At 33.8% G+C, this 24,891-nt stretch overlaps 1 protein-coding gene across 6 annotated transcripts in view; it reads left to right on the top strand.

Moving 5' to 3' along the window:
- The window catches only part of LOC149087757 (transcriptional adapter 1-like), a 47,823-nt gene that overhangs the window by 5,383 nt on the left and 17,549 nt on the right, over nucleotides 1–24,891 (top strand). For 2 of the 6 annotated variants that reach the window (XM_089231650.1, XM_089231649.1), the window contains exons 2-6: nucleotides 14–90; nucleotides 10,275–10,311; nucleotides 12,619–12,673; nucleotides 15,404–15,469; nucleotides 16,469–16,507. In XM_089231650.1, coding sequence (XP_089087776.1) covers nucleotides 20–90; nucleotides 10,275–10,311; nucleotides 12,619–12,673; nucleotides 15,404–15,469; nucleotides 16,469–16,507 — 268 coding nt within the window. In that variant the 5' untranslated portion in view covers nucleotides 14–19. Of the gene's footprint in view, nucleotides 1–13; nucleotides 91–4,593; nucleotides 4,688–10,274; nucleotides 10,312–12,618; nucleotides 12,674–15,403; nucleotides 15,470–16,468; nucleotides 16,508–24,891 lie in introns of those variants that run through there. The other 4 variants (XM_089231652.1, XM_089231651.1, XM_089231654.1 and 1 more) reach the window with 3 other exon arrangements.

Here is a 24,891-nt window from a genome sequence, read left to right as displayed (position 1 = left end):
TATTCCTCTGCAGGTAATCATGAGTGATCTTGCAAACATAATAAGAAAGAAAGAAAGGTTGGAAGCAGCTGCTGGGGAAAATTTTGCTGTGTAAGTACTTTATCCTTTTGAGAATTGGTTTTGCTTATGCTTACACTCTTTCTCTTAATCCAATTCATCAATTTTGATCATATTTAAATAGAATAGACCAGGGGTGGCCACAGCTGACCTGCGGGCTGCATGCGGCCCGTGAAGTGATTTTGTGCGGCCCGCAACAAGGTAAAAGTATAGTGAAAAAATTAAATTTGTGATCATTATTTTTGAACTATCGGTTTTGACAGCAGATTTCTTGATTAACAAACTGCTTACAAACTCCTTATTTCTAGTGATGAGATTAATTTAATAACTAATTCAATTAATAATAGAGCGGCTTATACACCAAAGTTACATCACTGATGCGGCCCGCGACGCTACAGCTGACCATTATGTTGGCCTGCGAACAGAAAGAAGTTGGTCACCCCTGGAATAGACTATTGGGGTTATTCTCAGTTTTTTGCAATAATTCTAGTACAATGATATCTCCTTACAAATTTTTCTGCAAGCAAAGATTTTTTACACCCTATTTCTACCTCCGCCGACAAACGTTTTCATTGATATGGATGCCAGGGCTTGACAAATCAAGAAATAGATCTAGTTGCCAACTAAATATTTAAGGAGCCAAGGGTATTTCTTTTGCCCAAGTTAATAGTTGCACATGAAAAAATTTTATGTGCCCCTTGCAACCTGTCAAGCCCCACATATGTCGACATAACACAGCTATATTGTGAGCTGAAAAGCCAGCTTTTTATGCCAGTCATTGGAATTACTGTCATTCAATCCAGATTAGTTTATGTCTGCCTAGGAAGCTTTTCTCAGGTGTACCTCCATTTTTATGTCAAGAAGTTTTTGAACCATTTTGTGTGAAATGAAAGATGAGAAGGTGCATAAAAAAAAAAGAGCCTGGAATTGGATCTTTTCAGTGCACACATGCTTTCAGTGCAAGACTCATAGTTATACTGATCAATCTGGACATTTTAAAAACTTATCTTTTCCATATGCATGCATTGCGACAGAGAAATGAGCTGAGACCACATAACAAAATGGAGGCTGTGGATACACCTATGAACCCTCGACTGGGTTAAGTATATAATACAGTGGACATTGCCTATTAGAATCACAGATAATGGAAAAAATTTGTTTATAGGTATCAGGACTTCTGTTTAGGCTATAAATTTTTTTTGCCATCCACATCTTTTTTTATGCGTTTCAAAGTGGAACCAGGTCCATTTTCCCTCATAAATTATGATTAACCTGCAAGACATCTAGACGCGTAATTCACACATCAAAATTCAATTCCAAATTTTGTTGAGGAGTGAAAATACTCCAAATGATAGTAATTTTTTTTAATAGTGTTATTTCTCACTGGTTAAAAAAAACTCGTTTTACAAAAAATACTTTTTAAAATTTTGGAGAGGAGTGAAATTACTATCCAAAATTATATTTTCAGATAACACTGAGTATACTTCCTCCTCTGTTTACAAAAATATTTGTTCTTGGTTTATTGGGCATTAGTAGCCGCCTATAATCCATGTATGCATGAAGCTACTTTTGCAATGGCCTACCTATTGCATAGGTGTATACAGGAGAGTGGTGGAGGGAGCTATCGCCCCTTCCCTCATTCAGTGGGAATTTTGTGTTAGTGGCAGGGTGGAGGATGACATCTGCCCCCCCCCCCCCATTCAAGAGGAGTCTGTATCCACTTATGACCTATAGTGGAGACAAACGTAATGTTAAAAAAGGCCTTTTTTCGGTTCTTGACTAGTTTCCTTCGGTTTCACAGTTAACTGCTGAAAGACTTTTTCGGGGGGGGGGGGGAATTTATGGAAGGTACCATACATTAAAAAAGTTATAGTAATTTTCGTAACATGCATTAAACAGTATTGAACTCCCGATTGACATCTGAATGATAATAATAAACACTGGATTTTAGTTTGAAGCAAAAACAACCTCTTTTAGAACAATATGAGATTAGGAAACAGCACAATTGAACATTTTACAATCTTATGTGAAAAAGAAAAACAGATTTTTTGCCTTTTTATAACCCTGTTCAATTAAATGGGATGTATGGTCATCATATTCATTTTTTTAAATATTTCTTTACGATATACAGTATTTTAACATGTATAAGGATTTACTTATTTTTCAGGCTCAAAATCTGGAAAAAATTTTCATCAAAGATATTTTTCAAGAAGTTATAAAAAAGATATTTATTCACACGTCATAGAAATTATGAAATTCCTCATTATCAGAGTCACTCTCTGTGTAAATTTCAATAAATTGAGTATTTTATTTTAACATGTGTAAGGCCAGGATTACACTGTAAAAGTACTCTATCAACTTTTATAAAGAATTTTATTAAACTTTTATAGTGTAATTCCAGTCTTGGTAACCCTCGTGTATAAGAAACCCCCAATTTTTTGGCTTAAAATTTGAAAAGAAGTTGAAAAGATACATCTATAATATTATTCATGTATTAAAAAACCCTCCTACTTTTGGGACTTAAATGTTAAAATGTGGTGGTTATCTATCGGTTGATGTTATTAGAAACCCAGAGTCCCACTGTGATCACATTAAGCACCCTGCACTTCCCAAAGCAGAATATGCTAAAATCTGTGATGTACGTCGCAGAACAATCTAGAAGAATTTCAAGGAAAACTGTTGAAAACATTATTATGGGAATGTTTACTGTATATATAGAACATTTCCAGTTAGCCGAGGAGACATTGCAGAACAATGAAAAACATTCTGCTTTGGGGCCTGCACTGTATAAAATAAAAAGGTCTTCAGTTTCTCAACTGCGTGTAAATTGTCACTTGTCTAATTGTGACTCTGTATTGACCTAGGAATAGGTCTGGTAATCAGTGTGAATCATTATGAAATTGTGAAGCTTTTTTCATCATTCCAGCAATCATTTAGCCAATAAGTTCAGCCTTCGATAATTTTGTGGTCCTTATATGGAGATGCTTATATTCTCTAAAAAAAGAATGTTCATTGCTCCTGTAGTGTATTGGTCTGGTGCATTTGCCCTGATTGCAAAGGGGAAGGTTTGATTCCTCGTGGAGGCAGTTGAATTTTCTTTTGTGAATTCATTTTCACTTTAGTCAGTTGTGTAAACCTTTGTAGTTTGTCTTTTTTATAGTGCTTCTCCTAAAGAATAATGTTTTGCATTGTTCTGTAATAAGCCCTCAGTTGATTAGAAATGTTGTGCGGCAAAATTCCTATAATGGTGTTTTTTTTTACTTTTTTTTAACTCTTCCCAAGATTTTTTCTGCAACGTGCGTCACAGTTTTCTACATATTCTGCTTTGGGGCAAGCTTCTTGGTGTTTTATAAAACTTATATTAGAATTTTAGATTGAACGATTTTCTATAGAAACCTATGGGAAATTGTGTTTCAGCTAACGAATGCAATTCTGGAATGAATTATCTTTTTTAGCCAATTTATCACTGTATAGCACTTGTATAAGCAGTAGAAAAAAATTGCCTACGAGAAACATGGTTATACTGTTTCCGTACATGGGTATGGCTGTTTCTTATAATAATGCTTAAACCAGGGTTGAGTTTTTGATGGTTTTTGATGGTTTTTGGCATGACAAGCATCAAAAACTGGTTTAAACCATGAAAAACCTAAATGAATGCTTTTAGATAATATTTTGAACAAGATGAGAAACTTACTTTTCTGTATGTTTTATTTTTAAACACTGATTTATTACAATAATTAAAACAAAATATTAATTATGATTAGCAACTTTGAATTTTTCGACATACGAAGAATCTAGAACAGATAATATATAATTTTGTGGTCCATTTTATCTAAAGTATTAATTACTTGTGTTTAATTTACAAAGTGAATTATACCTGTTTATTCGAAATGTTTGATAGAGGATCAGGGTTAGGTTTTTGACTCCAGAAGCTAACTCAGTATTAAAACAATCAAAAACTTATTGTCAATATTGTCAAGTAGTTTTTTTAACCTGATGAAATAACAAAAAAAAAAACTTTTATGTAGAGGAAAGCGTTTTGTATTTTGAATTATATTTACTGAGTATAAAACATCTTTTATTTTGATATTTTAAATTTTCTGATCTGCCTGAAATTTAATTTCACATTAAATATTCTTGCACAGCACTACATTAATTAAACACATTTATTCTGACCTAAAAATTCTGTAACTTAGGTTGTGAGTATTTTCAATCAAAGCAGAGTTAGCAGGACTTGATAGCCAAAGCATTATTTTGCATGTTTAAAATACAGCATCAGTTGGAAGACCATTGAATTATAAATACTAGTAAATATACCATATCATAGTCAAACTTAGTCATTTGTACTTTTGCACTAAGAATAAGTTATAAGAGTTTCTTATAAATATATTGTCCAAGATAATTCTGAGGAGAGTAGAAAATTATTTTACAATCATATTAAGTATTTATTCTTTGTATAAAAGTCACTTTAAACATTACATGCAATTAATGTGTGTATTTCCAATGGAAATTTTTATATTGAAAAGTATATTTCAGGTATATTTCAAAACCTGCCAACCCTGGCTTAAATCCAATTGATGAGCCATAAGGGGTTTTTACTTTTTTGAGCTATCTCCATGTCTGACTGGTGGTTTGTATGATAACCTTTTTTTAAGATTATGGGAACGGTGAATATCTTAATAAAATTTTAATAAAATATTAATATATGAAACAGTGCAGTCTTGATTCATGGACTCACCCTGACACAGCAAGTGCAGAGAGGCTTCATGAAAATGATATCTAGTTGAATTTTTTGAGTGTAAGGGGCCATTCAAGTATTACGTCATCATTGATGGGGGGGGGGTTCCCGATTTGCTGACTTTTGATGACGGGGGGGGGGGGGGGGTTTGGATAATGCTTACGTCATCAACCACCCTTTATGAAAGTATGAGTTAGAATTCAGAGGGGAAGAGCTGATGACGAAATTTTGCTGGCAGGGGGGGTCAAAAATGGCTAAAAATTTGCTTACGTAATACTTGAACAGTCCCTAAGTGTGAATTGAGGCATAAATTCATGACCATGTGAGAGGGGTTTCAGAAAAATAATTTTGCCCAGGGGTCTATGATGCTCTTAAGATGGCCCTGATGTGGAACCAGGGTATGAAAAAATCATGTTTTTTTTTATTTAAATCAGATTTTTTTTAATTAAAATTAACTGACTGCTTATTAATTGAAGCAAATCTTGTTAATCATTAAGAATGCATATTTTCATATCACCTAACTGCTTTTTTGTCTCCTAATTGCTTAAATTTAATTAAGGATTAATGAATAAACTACAAACAAACCACTAGTAAAAAATATGACATTATAACTGTGATTATGTGACACTAGCTGATACCCGGCAACGTTGCCCGCCCCGTAAAAAAATTATATATGTATACCTTAATAATTATTTAACGACTGGCAGCTGGAGTTGAACATTTTTATTCTCAGTTTTGTCACCGTAGTTGTTGTTCTCTGCTATTAGTGACGTCCCATGTCCAGCGAATATTATTCAAACGCGTTTTAAGCATTTTCTAAATTGAAACTATACCTATACTATGGGCGGTTGATGAGATAAAGGCCGCATTAGCACTTACAGGATACCCTGTATATAGGCTAGCAGAAATACCCGGCACTCTTCCCGGGTTTTCTTCAATTACTGGAAGGATTGGAAAAGTGACAAACCGTTATAAAGGAGTAAACTGTTATAATAACAGAATTAAAGGTGTGACAAACCATTGTAAAGGCATATATTCCCGTCTGAAACGCATTGTTGGAAACCACGGTAACCAAAGTAAACGTTCCGAAAGTGATTGTTGAGGCCCCCAAAACCATTGTTGCCCGACAGTTTTTCGCCCATTTCGGGCATTTGCCCAGCTCTGACGAACTTTTAAAGTAGCCTACGGTTCAATCCCGGACCTGTTTGGTATATATGCAAAATCTGGCGACGATCGGTCTAAAACTGTAGATTTGTATAAAGAGCATACATACATACTTTCACATTTATATATAAGACTAGCTGATACCCGGCGACGTTGCCCGCCCCGTAAAAAATGTATAGCTTATTAATTACTTCTTAATCAAAAAAATTTCTGCATCAAGTAAGAAAAAATTACTTTTATTTTTAAATATTTTAATTAAAATCTTCAGGCAATCGCTTGTGGATACACAATACTTTTTCTTTTTCCATCTGGTGTGTAGATGTACAAATTTTTGCTATTACCAACACGCGAACAGGCGACGAAAAGGTGTCCGTGTGAAAAACAGGGCTCAAGTAAGTTGATACCTGCCACTGGCCTAACGACTGGCCTTGCGCTTTGTTGATTGTCATGGCAAAAGCTAAACGAATCGGGAACTGTAATCGCTTGAAAGTGAATGACATTTCTCCAGTGATAATTGGGGTACGTGGAATGAAGACGTCTTCTTTTGGCACATCCAGTTAGAATCGTTGCTTCGATGATGTAATTGTGCAATTTCTTCACGCAGAGTCTGTTGCTATTGCAGAGCATTGGTGTTTCCAAATTTCTCAAAATCATTATAGGTGCTCCGACTTTGAGGGTCAAGTTGTGTGGTGGCACACCCGGAATATCCAAAGAGTTCAGACATTCTGCAGGATACAGAACTGTCTGCGCTGTGTCTGTGACAGTGTCAACCGATTTGTAAGATGTGGAGTCTCCCGAAATAATTTTTAGGATTTTTCCGTTGATCTTGTTCACACTGCCATTTTTCGGTGCCAGAATCGCACTCTCACAAAGCCACTCATGGTTTCGGTGATTTCGTTGAATGTTTGGGAAAACGTGGTCTGCAAGTTCTTGAACTGAGTTTATATATATAATAACTGGCAAAATCCAGTTGGGAACGTTATCAGTCTAGTGCTTGGGTCTACGGGAATTCTTCCATTGCCAAGTTTGATCAACTGATGTGAAAATGATAGCAGTGCTGAGTCATTTTGCAGTTGAGCTCGCATGTTGGTGGATAATGATAATTTTTTAGCTTCATGCCAGAGTGTTGATGTCCTAACAAACTCGAGGCGACCACCGATAGACAGCACACCACCTTCACTTCCAACCCATCTCACTAATGGCAGTAAATTGCAATGTAGCGATATGGCCAGAGTTGGTGTTTGGTGAAGTAGAGTGCTGATGATTTGAGGCAAGCATTGAGTTCATCAGCTGGCGTTGAACATTTTTATTCCCAGTTTTATCGCCGTAGTTGTTGTTCTCTGTTGTTAGTGACGCCATATGTCCAGCTTCTGCAGCGAATATTATTCAAACTCCTTTTAAGCACTTTTTAAATTGAAACTATACCTCAACGATGGGTGGTTGATGAGATAAAGGCCACATTAGCACTTACAGGACACCCTGTATACATGCAAGCAAAAATATCTGGCGCTTCCAGGGTTTTTTTTTAATTACTGGGAGTATTGGAAAAGAGCCAAACCATTATAAAGGAATAAACTGTAATGATGGCGGCGTTAAAGATTTGACAAACCATTGTAAAGACATATACACGTCTGAAACGCATTGTTGGGAACCACGGTAACCAAAGTAAACGTTCCGAAAGTGATTGTTGAGGCCCCCAAAACCATTGTTGCCCGACAGTTTTTTGCCCATTTCGGGCATTTGCCCAGCTCTGACGAACTTTTAAAGTAGCCTACGGCTCAATCCCGGTCCTGTTTGGTATATATGCAAAATCTGGCGACGATCGGTCTAAAACTGTAGATTTGTATAAAGAGCATACATACATACATACATACATACATACATACTTTCACATTTATATATAAGATGAAGGGTCATTGAGTCCAAATTAACTTCATGGATTAACTTTTTTTTAGAGAAAAGTGCTTTTAATCATAAGGCCGCTCCACATTAAAGTGAATGAACGGTGGCAACTCAGTATCACAAATATGATGTAGAGATCTTAATTCACTTAATGTACAACCAAAGAGCCATTCAGTATCAACTAAATAAAACAAATTTTATTGACAAAATTGTTTCTTGCACAATTAATGGATTTTGTATTCTTTCACAGATTTAATGAGTTTTATTAAAAAACTAACAGACTCAAAATTTTAATACAAAAAATAACATTGAAAGCCTAATGATATTTATGTTTTGATTTATCTATTATTATTTTGAATCAGCAGTTAGGGCGTACAATTCAAGGCTTTACACAGAAAATAATTCCTCTGTTTATTAATCAAGGGAACCCTAGTGCCACATTGTAATGCATTGAAAATATTTAGTCCCTTCAAAGAGATATGTTTAAGGTGTTATATCCTTTTTCCCCCTTGAGAGTAGGAGCGGATACAGAGTAGTATTGCATTCAAAAAGGAAAAAACAATAGTTGTGTCTAATTAGTAATATGCTCCAATCTGCTAAAGTAGTTTGCAAGACGTTCAGAATGTATTTGGTATCATTTATGCCCCAAAGCAGAATGTGCAGAAAACTGTGTCGTACGGCATAGAACAATCTCTGGACAAAAATAGGAAGCACAGTAAAGGAATTTTTACGACAGAATATTCTCAGTCAGCTGAGGGCTCATAGCAGAATAATGCTTTGGAGCATTCATGTATGGAAAACATAATTTTTCTTATTTTTCTCTGTAAAGATTTAAAAAATATATTTTTTAGTTTAAAAAAATTGCTCTTGTTTGTGTTGTCTATGTACATGCAAGTTTAATTTTTTCCCCATATGCAGTAGAGTCTGACTTGTTATCCATAACACCAAACAGGCCGGCGGAATGTTGGATAAGCAAAAATGTCGGATAATAGGGAGGTGTTAAGGAAAAGCCTATTAAACGTCAAACTATGGTCGAATTTTGCATATTACGAAACTAATAATCATGTTTTACAACAAAACAACAGAAAAAATTAACTTGCAATTACAGGATATTCTGAAGTTGCATGAACTTTTTAAGTACTGTTTCTATGTTGCTTTAAATAAATTTTGAATTGCAGTCTGCTTTCCTGACGAGTGCCGTTTCTTCGCTGCCAAGTCTCGCTATCTTTGCAGCATCATTATTTTGATTTCTGTAGCTTCTTGTTGGTCAATGTATTTAATTGCAGTTTCTAGAGTCTTAACTACATTGTTATAGGAAATTCTGAGAGACTCAGCTGTTGATGATTGATCTTCAATGTTGTTGTAATTGCAATTGACAAGAATGACTATGTCTTCATCAATTATTTCATACTGACTTTCCAATCCTTCATCCAACTTTCGATTTCTTGCAAAGATGCATATTTACATCCAGGGATATGTTGCACTGAATGTAGAATGGTTTCTTCGGTTTCATCTGTGCTTTCCGTTTCCATACTTTCACCATTGTCTAGCAGCTGCTTCTCCTACATACGCATGTAACAGATGATAAATCAATCCATGTATGCTACTACTTAACCGTACATGCATCTCGTGCACATTCTTCTACGGAATTTCTAACGAATCTGCACATGCCGGAATGTGTGTTCTGAGTGTATATGTGGCCCTAACGTATTTGTTTTCAAATTATGCTTATTTCATGTTCATGCTGCCATTTGTCCTCTATTTTTCTGCACTGAGATATACACTGCAACACTGAGTAGAGAGTTGTGACAGTGAGTGAGGGTGGGGCAAATGACAGGCACATGAGTCATAGTGTAGACGAGCGCGCCACTGTACAGTAGGGTGCAACAAAAAATAGATTTTACTCATACCCGCAACTTACAGTTCTTGTTGCCGATTGATGCATTTTTTCCCTGGTTGGATGACGATAATACGGAATGTCGGATGAGCAAAGGTCGGATAAATGAGACTACTATTTTTTATTTAATGTTTTATTTTACATTTCTGGTCATGCATTAAGAATTTTACCTATTTTGTGTTGTGGTGTTTTTTTTTTGTTAATTTTTATCATTAAGTTATTTTTTTTGTTTTTTTCTATTTCACATTGATAATTTTATCTCGTTTATTTGTAGATGTTTTTTTTTTTTTAATGTTTCTGTTCACGTTGTATTTTTTATTTTATTCATTAATTTCATGTAAATTTTCAATCATCCGTACAGGCATCGTAGCCTCTGGATAATAAATATGTTTTACAAAATTAACATTAAATCTCAGTACATTGAAAATTAATAAATTTGATTTGATTTTTAAAAAAAATTACTTTCACTGATTATCATATGACTTAAAATGGTTCTTATTCATTTTTTTTTTTCAGGTACCTAAGTAAATTTAAACAATACCGTTTTGGAAAGGTGGGTATTTTTTCTTTTCTTTCCAATATTCAAAATAAATGTATATCAATCATGATTTGTAATCTTTATAGTCATTCCCAGATGAACAAACTTATTTGGTTGTGAACACTTGTACATAGGTGACAATGCTTCTAATTTACCCAGAAGCCTTGATAAAATCTTCTGGTTGGAAACTAGATTCTTCGGTTTTTCATCTTTTCACAGAAAAATCCCTAAAAATCTTAAATTGTGCTTCGCTTGAATGGAAAATCCCAAAGAAACATACTCTCTATCATCCAGGCTGACCATGTTTACTCAGAAAAATACGGGGGTGGGAGGGGGGGAATTAAAATTTTAAACGCACAGGAAATCAGCAATTGTCACCAAATGTGATGCCAAAAGGAGCAAATTTGTTAATTATTCCTATGATCGCCAACAGCAGGAAATAAAGTGCTACTGTAAGTCTCACAGGATATTAAAATAAATTCTACGAAAAAATGTCAAAAGTTCACTAAAAAATACACTTATAAACATTTATTGGCACTTAATACCTAGGCTTGAAAAATCCCAGGCGTCAGGATACATGGCGACTAGAAAATTGGTGCCTAAAATTTTCCATGTTTAATTACTAATGTGGAGTCTTGAGAACAACATGAAATTTTTGGAAATCATGTCACTGTCTGCCAGCACAAAAAAAGTTACCAACTCCCTGGCTAGACCTGAAGTTATTTGACCATTTTTCTCAAAAAATGTGTGGCTAATAAGAAATTTGAGTATTGCCTGGATTGCATTTCGATTTGTCAAACCCTGAGTTATGCACAAAATCATATTAATAACATTCAGTTTGGTGTTTAATCTTATGAAGAAGTTCACTGCACTATACCTTTATATCTTAAAAAAAAAGTAACAATAGCCGCAACTTAATCACTGCTTGGTGGGTGAAAAGTTCAGGTAGTACAAAATACTGATTTCACTAGATGCTGTCGGAGGGACAAAACTATTGAGATGTTTTAAAACGTATTAAGGGCAATTTTGAATCAAGTGTGAAAAATTATCATTGTGGTATCTATTACCATCAAGGGACATGATGACAAATCAAGAAAAAAAATCTTGGTGCCAAATATTTTTTGGAGCCAAGCTTATTTATTTTTTTAGAGATATTAATTACACATGGAAAATTTGATAGGCACCAATACCAATTTATTCCTCGCCATCACAGCCTAGCCGCGGCACTTGAAATTCACAAGGAATGAATACATAGGATGATTATGAGTACAACGATACGCACTTTGAGGGGAGATTAAAATTGACATTAAAGCGATTTTTTTTATTTTGTTCAAGTGACGCATTTAGGTTCCAGTGGACTATTTAGGGTCTATATTGGACTGATATGAGGCTTTTTGGATCATTGATATTTCCCTCTTTCAGTGAAGGATTTGAGGGACACAAATCGTATCCAAGGTAACCAACATGGCGACTTCCTCGGCGGCTCATGACAGAAACGAATGTACTGTAGATTAATGAAATGTAGAAGTGAAAGTGTGGTTTTTTTCCTTTGTGATCGGCGTTAAATATTTTGAACATTTTTTTTTGAAGTTTAAATAAGTTATTGATCTGCCTGTTTGTTTAAAAAAATGCTCCAATTAAAGCCGTAGAATAACTTTAATGTAATTTATGCGCCTCCCCCTCCCATCACTAATTTTAAACGTCTCAAGCTATATGAATTGATGCAGTGAATATTTTGAGGCTTTTTGCATAGACGTCATAATCATTATAAGCATCACTTTGAGGGACTCACGAGATTATTACCATAAAATTAATGTTAAAATTGCCGATTCTCTATTGTAAAAATGCGGAAATTTAGTTGAGTTTTCCGCCGCACCAATGGATTTGGAAATTGGATTGAATTCTTCATTCTCGAAATATTGAGTTCGCTTAGAGATAAGAAGCCCAAGAAATCTATACATATAAAATTGATTTTCTGTCTGTGTGTGTATGGAACTCTTTGTTGTTCTCTATACAAATCTACAATTTTAGATCGATCGTCGCCAAATTTTGCATATATACCAAACAGAACCCGACTTGAATGATAGGCTAGTTTAAAAGTTTGTCAAGCTATATATATATATATATATATAAAACGAGCATGTAAAATTAAAATTGTCATATATATATGACAATTTTAATTATTTTACATGCTCGTTTTATTCAGTCATAAATTAATTGTCTAGATGGTTCAATAAAAAAAATATTGTTTGTAAAAATATTGATTTTTTCAAAATATTTTTTTGAGCCTCTCTCAATATAACAACAGTTATTTACTTACAGATTTCAAAAGAAGAGTTTGATGCAGAAATTAGGAAGTTTCTTCCTGTTGATGCTCGTGAGTGAATTTTTTTTCTGTGTGTAATTTACAAAGGATTTGATTTTCTTTTCATCCTAATATTTTGGAAATGCTTGATTGGCAGTTTTGAATTTGATTTTACTTTGTGTTTAGTCCCACGCAGTTCTTCAAAGTTAGATTATTAGGTAATTTCATTGAATTAGGCTATTTACCTGTTCAAAATTTGAAATTGTATTTGGATCATTCTCACAAAAGTGGCCTAAATTGTGTCCCCAGCAGTTAATGCTTGATATACAGTAAAAGTCTGTTATTAAGAGTATGGCTTATAATGACAATCTCGATATAATGAGTGATTTGCAGGTGATTATCAAAGAGCTAATGTGACAAAAACATTCACTTATAATGGGAAGTCAGTTATAATGACAATCTTTCCTGTGCTTGTGAGCTGTCGTTGTAATGAACTTTTAATGTATAGTCAAACCTTGTTAGTGCGTCACCCAGGTAATGAGTCACTCCGCTTACCGGGTCACTTTTTGAAAATCCAGTTGTTCTCTATGGGGGTTCTAATGTTATTAAAATCTTGATAATGCATCACCCCACTCCGCTTAAGAGGTCACTTTTGTGTGAAAGCACTCTTTCCAAAATTACCATTCAAACCGGAAACACTTCGCAAAATATAAACGGTAAGTTCCATGTTCACTCTTATCACATCAAAGATCTATCTAGAACTTCAAGCAGAAGCCATCTCCACCCCCCCCCCCCCCTGCTCACTTTTCACTGCAGCAGAGGTTCTCAAACTTTTTTCAACCGCGGTGCTCCTTTCCCTAATCATCACTTATCTGCTGCTCCCCAGAGCAGTGTAACAAAGAGTCAGTTCGAAGAACCTTTGTCAGCATCGCCACTCCGCCGTGCAAGTTTGGTAATTCCTGAACAACAGGCTTGTTGACAGATTCTTTCAACATTGGGCTATTTCCTTACTTGGGATTGGTTTTGCTAGAATTTTTTTTTCCTTGTCAAGTTGCGTTTCTTGGTCAGCTTTTGCTAAATGTGAAAAATCGACCTATTAAGAAAATTCGTGTTAGGACTGGGAAGCACAACAGACAGACTTAAAATTTCTATATCCTTTAGAGAAAAGGGGATCTCACATCTTCAATTACCAATTCCACACAAACAAAACTCACCATTGTTCATTTTTCACTGAAAAATATTTTTTTTGAACTCAAAAGAATATTTTATTTTCATTTATGACATTCCGAAATATTTATACAGTCATACCAGAGACGACGACAGTATTTTGGTTTCCATAAACATGCGGAAAAATATGCAAATATTTGAAAATTGAAAAAGGTAATATTTTGTGTCATTCATTCATACGTAATTTTATAGCAAATAAGCATTAATTGATTAAAAAAAAACTCGAGTAATCACAATTTTCATGACTGAACGCATTTGGATAATTTTTCTTTTTGCATGAATGCACCAATGAGGAGACAGGAATCAGCATGGCCATGTCCTACTCTGCTTAACAAGTCACTCCCCTTATAAGGTCATATTTTTGGACTTCCAACTGCGACTCATTAACGAGGTTTAACTGTATTTGGCACAGAATTCTTTTTCCATCACGCTCTATATTCCTGTTTCCGACTCGATTTATACTTTTTATCATTACATTTTTAAATTTGCTTGAACAAATTTTTCATTTGTTAAGTAAATGTCCTTCTCCTGGCTGTCCCAAGTCCATTGTTCAAATTTTAAAATTATAACTTTCTATCTTGGAAACAAATGCATTCTTTTTTTTCCAATAATATATATTTTTAGGATCACATACTTTTTCATTGTTTTCATAATTTTAAATATTTATTAATACTTTATACCAAATGAAAATTTTCTCCAACTTTTTTTTCCCATTCATAACATTTGGAAAACATTTGTTCAAATCCTACTACACCAGTTGCCACCTATCAAATTTTATGTTGAAACGGTTAAGAATGTAGCCATCACTTAGACTTATTCTTTTAAATCAATTACAATTGTAAATTTTTTCTAAAATTAATTTCTTCAGGAAAAATGAGGTAAGTGTCTTTATTAAATGTCCTCTTGGCTACTTTTTTTATGAAAAATATATAATTGAAAATTGTTTTCAATTTACCTTCAGTTTAGAGACATTATTTCTGAAAATGCTGCAAAATGTTGCAATTCATTGCTTCTTTTCTCATACCATTGTTAAATGAAACTGCCCAGCTCTATTGTTGCCACCCTCATCATCTCTAGTTTTTTTTAACAATATCTGTCTCATTCAACCACATGTATTCTCTTGTATAGGCCTACAGGGACAACAATATGGTATAAATGAAAATAAATAAATAAAACATGTAAAAATTTCTTTCTCCTGGCATTAGGTAACAAAAAGGAAGGTTTAATCATAATTTGGGGGGGGGGCAAAATAATCGAAATTTCGTGGTTGCAACATCAAATGGCAGTAATGTTTCATCTAAAGACTTTGCTTTGAGAATGCAACTCCTTCTCTAGCAAAACAGACACAAATTAGAAATCAGTTGCCTCTATAAAATTAACAAAATAAATTTTTTAACCATTAATTTTGAACAAATTTTGCTGCTGACTATATTTTATTTATCAGCAGGTGAAGTGTCAATTTTTTGGTTGACATTTATTTTTGGTAATTTTTTTTTGTCCAGTTGCATGCAAATGACCCATTTATAAATTTATGTATAACACTAATATCTATGTATTTTTTTTGTTTTGTTTTAGTTCGCTACCATAATGAGTTGTTTATTCTCATCGGACAAGATAGTATCAACTCTGTGCCATCCTATAGTAAGCTCTCTTTGTCTTTTGTGATAAATTCTATTTTACATATCATATTCCCTCTTATTATCCGGCATGCCAGGTAACCAGTATTCTGGGAATGCCCAACACTATTTTCCAGCATGTCTGGAATTTCAAGTCACAGACCAAATGTTTCTTAACACTCAAAAACCATGATGTCATCAGCAATAGCACCATGCCGGATATGCAGTTAGGGTGGTGTTAAACACTTTGTCCGTTCTCTGAGTTTTAGGATCCTTTCTGTTTTACAAACAGCGTCCAGATAGCTCCAGGCTTGTTTTCTTTTTTTTTTTGTTACAAATCTTGGTTTATTAAAAATGTTGGGTACTAAGCACATTCACTAGCATAGATTAGATGAGTTCGATGAAAACATGCTTATATAGACTGCAAAGTATTTTGTTAATCCTCCATCATATGCATGAAATTGCAATAAGGCAGAGTGAGAAAAATGAAAGAATTGCACTGTGAAACATGGTGTTCTAATATAAAAGCAACTGCATGTCCCTTCGAAAGCAATGTGATCTTTTTTAAACCTTTATTTTCCAGCATGCCAGGAATGGACCAAACTCCAACATTCAAAAACTGGTGTCTCCGGATTTTTATGGCATGCTGGCTAATGTGAGGGAATATGATACATGTTTGTAAGATTTAAGATAAATATAGTAGAGTAGGATCTTCAATCTGTTGCTCACAAGTACATCTGTGTTTTTATCAAAGCACCCAAGAATTTGCAATGCTTGTGGCATTTTCAACTCTAGGTGTATTGATCAGTACTCCAATTAGATGCCTCCCATTCAAGGATTAGCATTGTGCTAGTTTGAGTTTGAGCATGTGTGTTATATGGGTGCTTTTCTGATGATGGGCATAGGTTATGCTTGTGATGCTAAAAAGGTTGAAATTTCTTGCAGAAGAGGTCCATATACAAAACATATAAACGCTCATAGTGTTATAAGCATGTATTGTGAATATATTTTCCTTATCTTTCAGGTGAAAGTGTGCTCAAAACAAAAATCAAATACAAAAAACGTAAGAGGAGAAGGAAAAAATATTATTAACAAGATTCATTTCATGAAATATAATTTTTAAAGTTTTGTATTTTCCTCCTTTTGAAATAAGTTTTTTTTTCATGCAATCAAAATAACAAAACTTGATGTACTCATTACTTTGTGATACATTTTACTTTAATTCTCTGCTTTAGTAAGAAACCATTATTGTTGTATTGCTATATATTTTTTTTTCTAACTTCTCATTTATAACAGGAAATTGTGCTGCCCACATAGATAATGTTTTTAGAGATTTTTTTGGTTCATTTCTCTTTTGAGATTATAATTTTTTGCTGTTTTTGTTGTTGGTTTTTTTTTTCTGTGTTTATTTTTCCTTTTTTTATTGAGAAGGATTTGCCAGTGATTTAAAGTTTTTAAATTCTCTTTGGTTTTCAAATATAAAAGATTTCTTTGTTTTTTAACTTCTAACTTGTTTCTCTGTGATAAACCGTGTGGTCATCTTGACCCATCTGATTCAAGGAATAAAACTGTTAGTTTTATATGATTTGTCAAGTTAGATTTCAATTGTGTAAACAGTTGATCCATAGAACATAATTTGTTTCGTAAAACTGCTTGTAATATAAAACACTTGTATATCAAAGTAAACTTTGCCATAAGAGATGATAAGTGATTCCTTCTACAATCATCTCCTTCATGCCAGCCTTCATTGTTCTAGAAAAGAAAGTGCAGGTTGATTTTTTTTCAAGATTATTGAATTTTTACTCATTTTATATTGAGGAGGCTTGAGTATTTTCTGGTGTGATGCAAAAGAGCAGGGGGGCTTCACTTTTATATCCATGCTTGCATTAAAACAAAGCAAGAAAGAATGGCGTAATCTTTCATGAGTTTGTGTTATGAAAGCTAGAGTAATCTGCCAATCAGTCTGAACGAATTGCTCCGTTTGACCCAGGAAGGGGCCGAAGTCTAACGAGAATCTTTAACCCTTAGATGCTCAAACTGGGTAATTTTTGTTCAAGGAGATACCTTTTAAGCTAGGGAGGAGAGGGGGGGGGGGAGAAAATGTGCATCTAAGCGTTAAACTATTGAAATTTTTCATTGATACACAAAAGAATATATATTTTTTAATTTGGTCCTTCACAAAAATAATAAAAAGAGCTCTGAAAAATGCTCATATTTGGCCCCTCAACTCATCAAGATGACCATATATGCAGTGAGAGAAAGGGAATCAAAACGTTATTGTGCTCACCCAGTGCTCGACAGACAAAACTAATATGACGAGGCTTTTGTTGACTGGTCCTCGTCTGAGAGGCTTTAATATATATACTGCAGCACTCATATTGTGAGCTAATACTAGTTTATTAAGTCAAAATTTATTTTCTATTTTTGTACATCTCATAAAACACTCGTAAACCAAGTTACTCTTAATTCAAAGTTTTACTGTGTAGCCAAAATGAAGGTAGATAAACTTAAAACATTTTCATCTTTCATTCTTTTTAATGAAGAATCAAATAATCTTTCTTGATAATGGCTTTTAACTTATTTTTTTTAAAATCATAGTGATTTATCTTTCACTGTAGTAATGGTTGCAGAAAATATTCATTTTTTTAATGTACTTTTAGTTATTTTTTAAAGTTTACTGTAATTCTCATTTATTCAGTTTTTCTTTTTTCATTTTTTTCCATGTTTTTGGTCATTAATTAGTATTGTAACGAAACTTGGTTCACTCAAATTTTATATTTTTAAAAATCACTGCTGAATAGAAATACCTAAATTATGTAAACAAGATTGCATTTTAGCAGAAATGTTTGGCTAGATTCTATGTTTTGATGGAATCATGTTGGGATATGCAGTCAAACTGTTATTTTTGGTATCTTGAAGTAATTTTGATCTCTTTTGTAATAAATTTTCTATTAATCAATGTTAAATTGATTCTTTGTGAACATTTAACAAACATTATCTTAAATTATTTTTTTTTCTTCTAAAATATGATCTTTATGTACTCCCCAAGAAATCTATGATCAGCCCATCTGTATGGGAATTTCCAATATCTCTTGTATTGATTATATCAAGTTCAAACAACAGTGTGGTTCAAGGTGAAACAACAGTTTGTGCAGAACAAAGCAGTTGGATACATAGGCCTATTATAGGTTTGATGATTCTGATGCTATCCAATAGCAATTGTCTTCTGTATTTTTAGGGCATGCAGAGGCATAAACAACGTTTACCATGTTCAGCAAAGAGCTAGAAATGAAAGTGCCTCATTTGTCAAAAACAATGACACTGGCATTGAACAGTAAAATATAAACAAATCCCTTTAAAAAAAAGGATGGACAACCCAGTAAAACCATTTGCTTCATCTTGACTTATTTACATTGGACCTTTTAATTTACACATTTTGCACTGTGCTTTTGAAAGTGGTCTCGAAAGGGAGTCATTCTTGAAAAACTTATCTGTATTTTCATAATTTGCTGTGCATTGTTGAACAGAGTTGGCAGGCTTTGGAAGACTCCTCGAAAAAAGAATGTAATATATTGTGAGGAGAGAGACAGAAAAAAGAATTATCTGTTTGCTAGTACTCTGTTTTGGCCAAAAATTGTTTTTGTTACTACCAAGTCATTTCTGTCATTTTGCTTTGGCTGAAGTCAATCTTATAGGATACTGAAATAATGCTATTTTTTTTCTTAAGTTTAAAAAAAAAAAAAATTTTATTATGCTATGATTATATGTTGTCTAAGTCCCCCAGTCCTACTTTTTCTAATTTTGTGAGTGCGGATCCTGTTTTGGTTTTTCTTTCACAAGCAAAAGTCATGTCTTTAATTTTTTTTTAATTCAGCATTGCGAGGACTTAGAATAGAACAGCTTAATGTGTATTGCATGCTTTTAACATATTTAACTGTCATTCATACCCTGAGATTGTCCAGATTGATCTCTATCAGAAGACCTGAAGGAAAGGGTTATTTTTACCTTATATTTGCTTCCGCTATAGGAAGTCCATAGCGAAAGCAGTTTCACATATACAAGGTTCATAGTGAGTACTGTTGCCCCCAATTAGGACATTGTGAATTGAGTTCGGAAATGTTTATTAACAAGGGAGAAGAGTACGGGGGGGGGGGCTGCTGGCCTTCTGCATAATCTTGTAGGTTGATAACGATAATTTATAGGGGAAGGATGAAATATGTGAGAATTCACTCTCTCTCAGGTTTATTGAATGTGTTGCTCGAAATTTAAGAATAAAAGAGAAGGCGAAAGGATCTAAACTTTCAAATGAATCGTATTTAATATTATCTTTCTTTTTTTTTATAATTTCCTTCTAAGAAATTTAATTGGACCAATATTTCTTATGAATTATTTATGGAAGTGAATTCATAAAAACCAAATGATACAGGGTAGAGAAACAGTTGTGGATGATCGTGATTGTTCAAGGTTTTGATGAATTAGTTGTTTCTTATGCAAAAGTTAAATGTATTGTGGAATGTGGTAAAATCCACTTTGCAGAAATTTTTTGTCTCTAGTTAGGTATTGTCTTTCTGGTGATGCGTGTGGTGTATTAAATTGTTTATAAATGATGTTTGTAAGTGCTGTGTGTTTTCAAAGTGTATTTCCTCGTGCCCTTTAAAGGTTTAAGGCTTTTTTTCTTTCTAAGTAAAATATGGATGTAAGTTTCAGTCACATTTCAAAATCAGAGTATCGTTAGACTGATATTTCTGTATCCTCTCTCTTAATTGTGTAGTAATAAAGAATCTTTAAAAGGAATTTTGTGCTCTCTTCTTTTTTTTCTTGGTGTGTATGAAACAAATTTCTTATAATCGAGAAACTTGGAACTGATTTGATTCGATAAAATTGGCATTGAGTAGAAAGTACAGTAAAACTTTGAATAATGAGTAACTTGGTTTGTGAGTGTTTTGTCAAACATGTAAAAATTTGCTAGTTCATTAAGTCAAAATTAGTTAAATGTCTCGCAATATGAGCAAAAGTTTTGAAATTTTTAACAGATTTAGACTGATTGAACTAGAGATTTCTCTCAATATGAGTATTTATTTATTAGAATTCAATGCAAGTAAGAAGTATAGACCTATCAAAGCCTCCTAAATTAGTAAAAACCAAAAAGAACGTTTCTGTATTATTGTTTCCTGTCGAGTGTTGTGTGATCACAACTGCCTTAAGGAGTTCAGGGGCTGGGTCCAAGCATACTTTGACATTTTTTATTTTTTTTATTATTTTAATAAAAGACCAAAATTTAAAAAAAAAAAAAAACTATTCATATGCATATTAATGAAAACTTCAATGGTTTAGAGCCTTATGGACCCATTCATCCAGATGTCACTGACCATGGGAGCAGGGCTAGTCAACCGAGCAAGCATGCATTTTGGCGCCCCCGTGTATCATAGAAGAAACAAAGAGTGAATTGCCTGCCCTCTCTAGTCCAGTGCATGGGACACAGAATCCACCTGGGAGTGGCATTCTTAGTATAAGGTCATGAAAGACTGTCTCACCGTCTTGCTGTGTGTTAATGTAAGTGGGCATTTCAAACCGGAGCAAGCCCCTTCTCTCTTGTATCATTCCAAGAATACTTGGTCCTTCAATATAAATAAAGTATAGGTGCCAATGCTTCCAATTTTTTTTAGCCTTATAAAAATCTTCAGGCGAAAACCTGATTCTTCCAATTTTTCGTATATTTATAGAAAAACTCTGAAAATACTCAAAATGCGCTTTGCAGAAATTAAACATCTCCAGAGAAAATCCTTCACTCCTTAGTCTCAAAGTGACTGTTTTCTTAGGAACAATGAGGGAAATTGCTTCCAAATAAGGTATTAAAACTGAGCAAATTTTCTAATTATTGCTATTCGAAGAAATCGCCAATGACAGGAAATGAAGTGTTATTACAAATCGCAGTGGATTAAAATGAATTCCATGAAAAAAATCCCCATTTAATGTGATGTGAGGTGAATATTCTTAGTCATAATGATCAGCTTGATTTCAGTAAAGAATAAAAATGCAAGACAGCAGGCGTCATTGAAAATACAGGAAGAAACGGGACAATTTTTATTTTTAAAAAAAAGTTGGGAGGGCCAAAATCAAAGAAATATGGAGGGGGAAGAATGTCGCTCAATTATCCTCAATTTTTCCTTTTACAATAGTCTCGATAATCCAATGTGAAAAGGATCAAAACCACCGTGGATCACCAAAAACTGATTATCCAAAAAGCAATAGAAAATGGCATTATAGGGGGGGGGGGGAAAGAGTCACCTACTGTTACTGTTTAATTTAATGGCTGAATTTTAATTTAACAACTGCCAAGATCAGTGACACCTTTTTTAAGGAAGTTGACCAGGGCTCTATTCCTCTATACTCTATATAAATTTTCCATGAAAGGGTCTGTGAAACATTCCAGTCTGGGGGTCTAACGAAAGCCCCTTAAAACTGAAAGTACTCTCTTTGATAGCCAGAAGAATTTAAAAAAATTAAACTTGTTCTTGGCGAAAGATTTTGTGAAGGAATTTTAAAAATTTTAGTACGTCTCAGATTTTATCTAGAACCTTGAAGTTTTGGGACTCAAATTACTGAGACTACTGTATTTGTGTGACATTTTTTTTCTTTCGCAACAAAATGTTTTGTTGCATGACTAACTAGTTTTTTTGGTCTGGGAATTGGCGCCTAATGATAAAGTAAAAATGCAATAGTATATAATAAATTTGGACCTGCCTTTTATAATCTTTGAAAAGAATTATGACTAGTCTGAGAGACAGATATATAAATTTAAAAACTTTTCAAAAGGTGTTGAAAAATTACTCTATGCCCATTTCTATAGTGAATACAGTTTGTTACAAAAAAATGCATATGTTCCCTTTTGTCCTCTAACTTCCTAATAATTAGGAAAGAGAAGTTGGGGAAGGACATCATAAATAAGGGAAAGGAGCATTGTATGTTGGTTTTTGCTGTTAATTTGCAACTTCTGTCTAACAGAAAAGACAAAGCAACAACTTCCAATTTAATTGGAAGTTGTTGCTTTGTCTTTCCTGAGCCCAACAAAAAAAAAAATCATGTTTTTAACTGCAATATTCACTGAGATATTTTAATTTAAAAATCTGAGAAAACTTGGAAAATAACAGCAAAAACCAACAGACAATGCTCCTTTCCCTTATTTATGATGTCCTTCCCCAACTTTTCTCTGATTTTTGAATTTGATTATCTCAGTGAATATTGCAGTTGAAAACATAGGATTTCTTTTTTTTTCTTTTTTTTTTAACTCTGAAAAGACAAGGCGACAACTTTCTAATTGGAAGTTAGAGGGAAAAACGTATAAAAATTGAGTTTTTTTATTTTGTGACACACTATATCTTCACTCTTAAAATGGTACAGGATAATTTTTGAAAATTTTTTAAATTAGAATCATACCTCTACGACGGACAGTTGAGATAAATGCTGCATTAGCACTTACAAGATGCCCTCTACATATAAAGGCTTTGTTGGCAATCTTCGTGTCCCAGAACATGTAAAATAAAGTGGCATGCTATGAATGTAAAGAATTAAAGCTGATTTATAATTCAAATGTACCTTACATACTCATGTAAAACACTTGAATCATGGCATTTTCAGTACGTATATAGAACTGCGGAATGGGTCAAATTGATCCACATTGTAGAAAATCTGCTGTCAGGAGCAGAAACAGAATTTGTGTGTGTGTGCTCAGTTTTTGTTTCTACCCCACCCCCAGTTTTATTGAATTTCATGTAATTACGTTGCAGATAACAAAATGCTAGAAACAAACAAAACTTCATCTCCAGAATTTTATCCCACATTCGTCCAGTTTATTGGTCATACTGAGTGAACTGGTACCGAGTCTTTTCTGGAAACAGTTTATCAATAGTTATGTTTTACCCAGGTTTGTAACTGGCAAAATAGAATTTTCAATAAATTTACCCTAAATTTATCGGGACAAAATATAAATGTAAGACAAATTTTATCTGTTTGAAGGTGCATTGATCTTATTGCTTTCATGTCAAACCTTATGAATCACAATATTTCTCAGAATCTATCTCTTTCCATCGTTTCCCGAATGAAAGATGGACCCCGACCTCCACACCACAGACTGTCTAATTCTAAATTTTTTTGCTCATTATGAGCTTGGAGTATTTAAGATTCCTATGAAAGTGTCTAGTTTTTTTTAGATAAGGACCACTCGTCTGCCAAGTTGCTTGTGTGCTTCAGCTTCTGTGAATTTTTTTGTATGAGGCAAAGCATTCATTCATTTATGAATAGCTTCCGTGAACTCCATACATTTGCTTTGACTATTCTCTTTTCATAAGGTGTAGCACAAACATCCTTAAAATTTTTGTGCTGAGTACCTAATTCATCCTAGATTATTGTATTCTTGGGGGACATGGTCTCCCAAACCATCCCATCCTTTTCAATGAGAATATTTGGTTCCTTTCTTTGTTGTTGTTGTCAGTCTTCATTTTGGATGCTATGTAGCACATGATTTCTAGATCAAACAAATAATTTATGATTTACTATTATTAATATTAATTTTGTAGCCCAACATGGCAAAGTTGAGAATGATTAAGATTTTTTAATGGTTTTTTTTTTCATTAGTTTTTTTGTTTGTTTTGCGATTTAATAAATTTCCGGATGCACCCATCCTTTGGGAATGCTTTGATGTCTCTCAGAGATGTGAAGTGGGGTGTGTCCGATCCTTCAATATTCAATGTTGTCACTCTTCATGTTTTTTAAAGACATTGAAGCAACCTATAGGCAATTTCCATCACTTTAATTTCATCATCTGAACTTGTATATTCTTCATTTAAAGGCACATTAATACAAATACAAATACAACGCCACAACAGGCAAAATGCCCAACGAGGTGGCTGATAAAAAGATGCCCATAAAAATATGGTTGTCATATGTTTCAAAAATACAGCAACCCAATTAAAAATGCAATTAACACAAATTATAAACAATATATACACATGATAAAATATTATACAATGCCCATAAAGAATACTTATGGTTGTCTTATTCTAAGAATGGATAGCTTCTCGATTTACCCCAACATGTTTATCGTATTTCTTTTTAAACGTGTCAATAGTGTTACAATTTACTACCTCCGGGGGTAAGCTATTCCATTTATTAACAACCCTATTAGAGAAAAATTCCCTGCGACACCATAACCTTGCATTGTCCCTCACCAATCGATACTGGTGTCCCCTTGTAAAAGCAGTTGATTGGCGGTGTACTAAAAGTTCATGGTCCATCCCATTGAAAATTTTGAACACTTCGATCATATCTCCTCGACACCTGCGTTCATCCAATGTAAACATATTCAAAAAATGAAGTCTCTCTTCATAACTCAAGCCCTGTGTGCCAATAAGGACACGCGTAGCTCTTCTCTGCACCCCTTCAATCAAG

This window comes from Pholcus phalangioides, unplaced genomic scaffold, assembly GCF_987345545.1.
Source record: "Pholcus phalangioides strain wild (caught in Gottingen) unplaced genomic scaffold, Ppha-v1.0 ptg000004l_1, whole genome shotgun sequence".
Taxonomy (NCBI): domain Eukaryota; kingdom Metazoa; phylum Arthropoda; class Arachnida; order Araneae; family Pholcidae; genus Pholcus; species Pholcus phalangioides.
The sequence above is the reverse complement of the archived record's forward strand: the minus strand, read 5'-3'. Positions and strand labels throughout refer to the sequence as shown.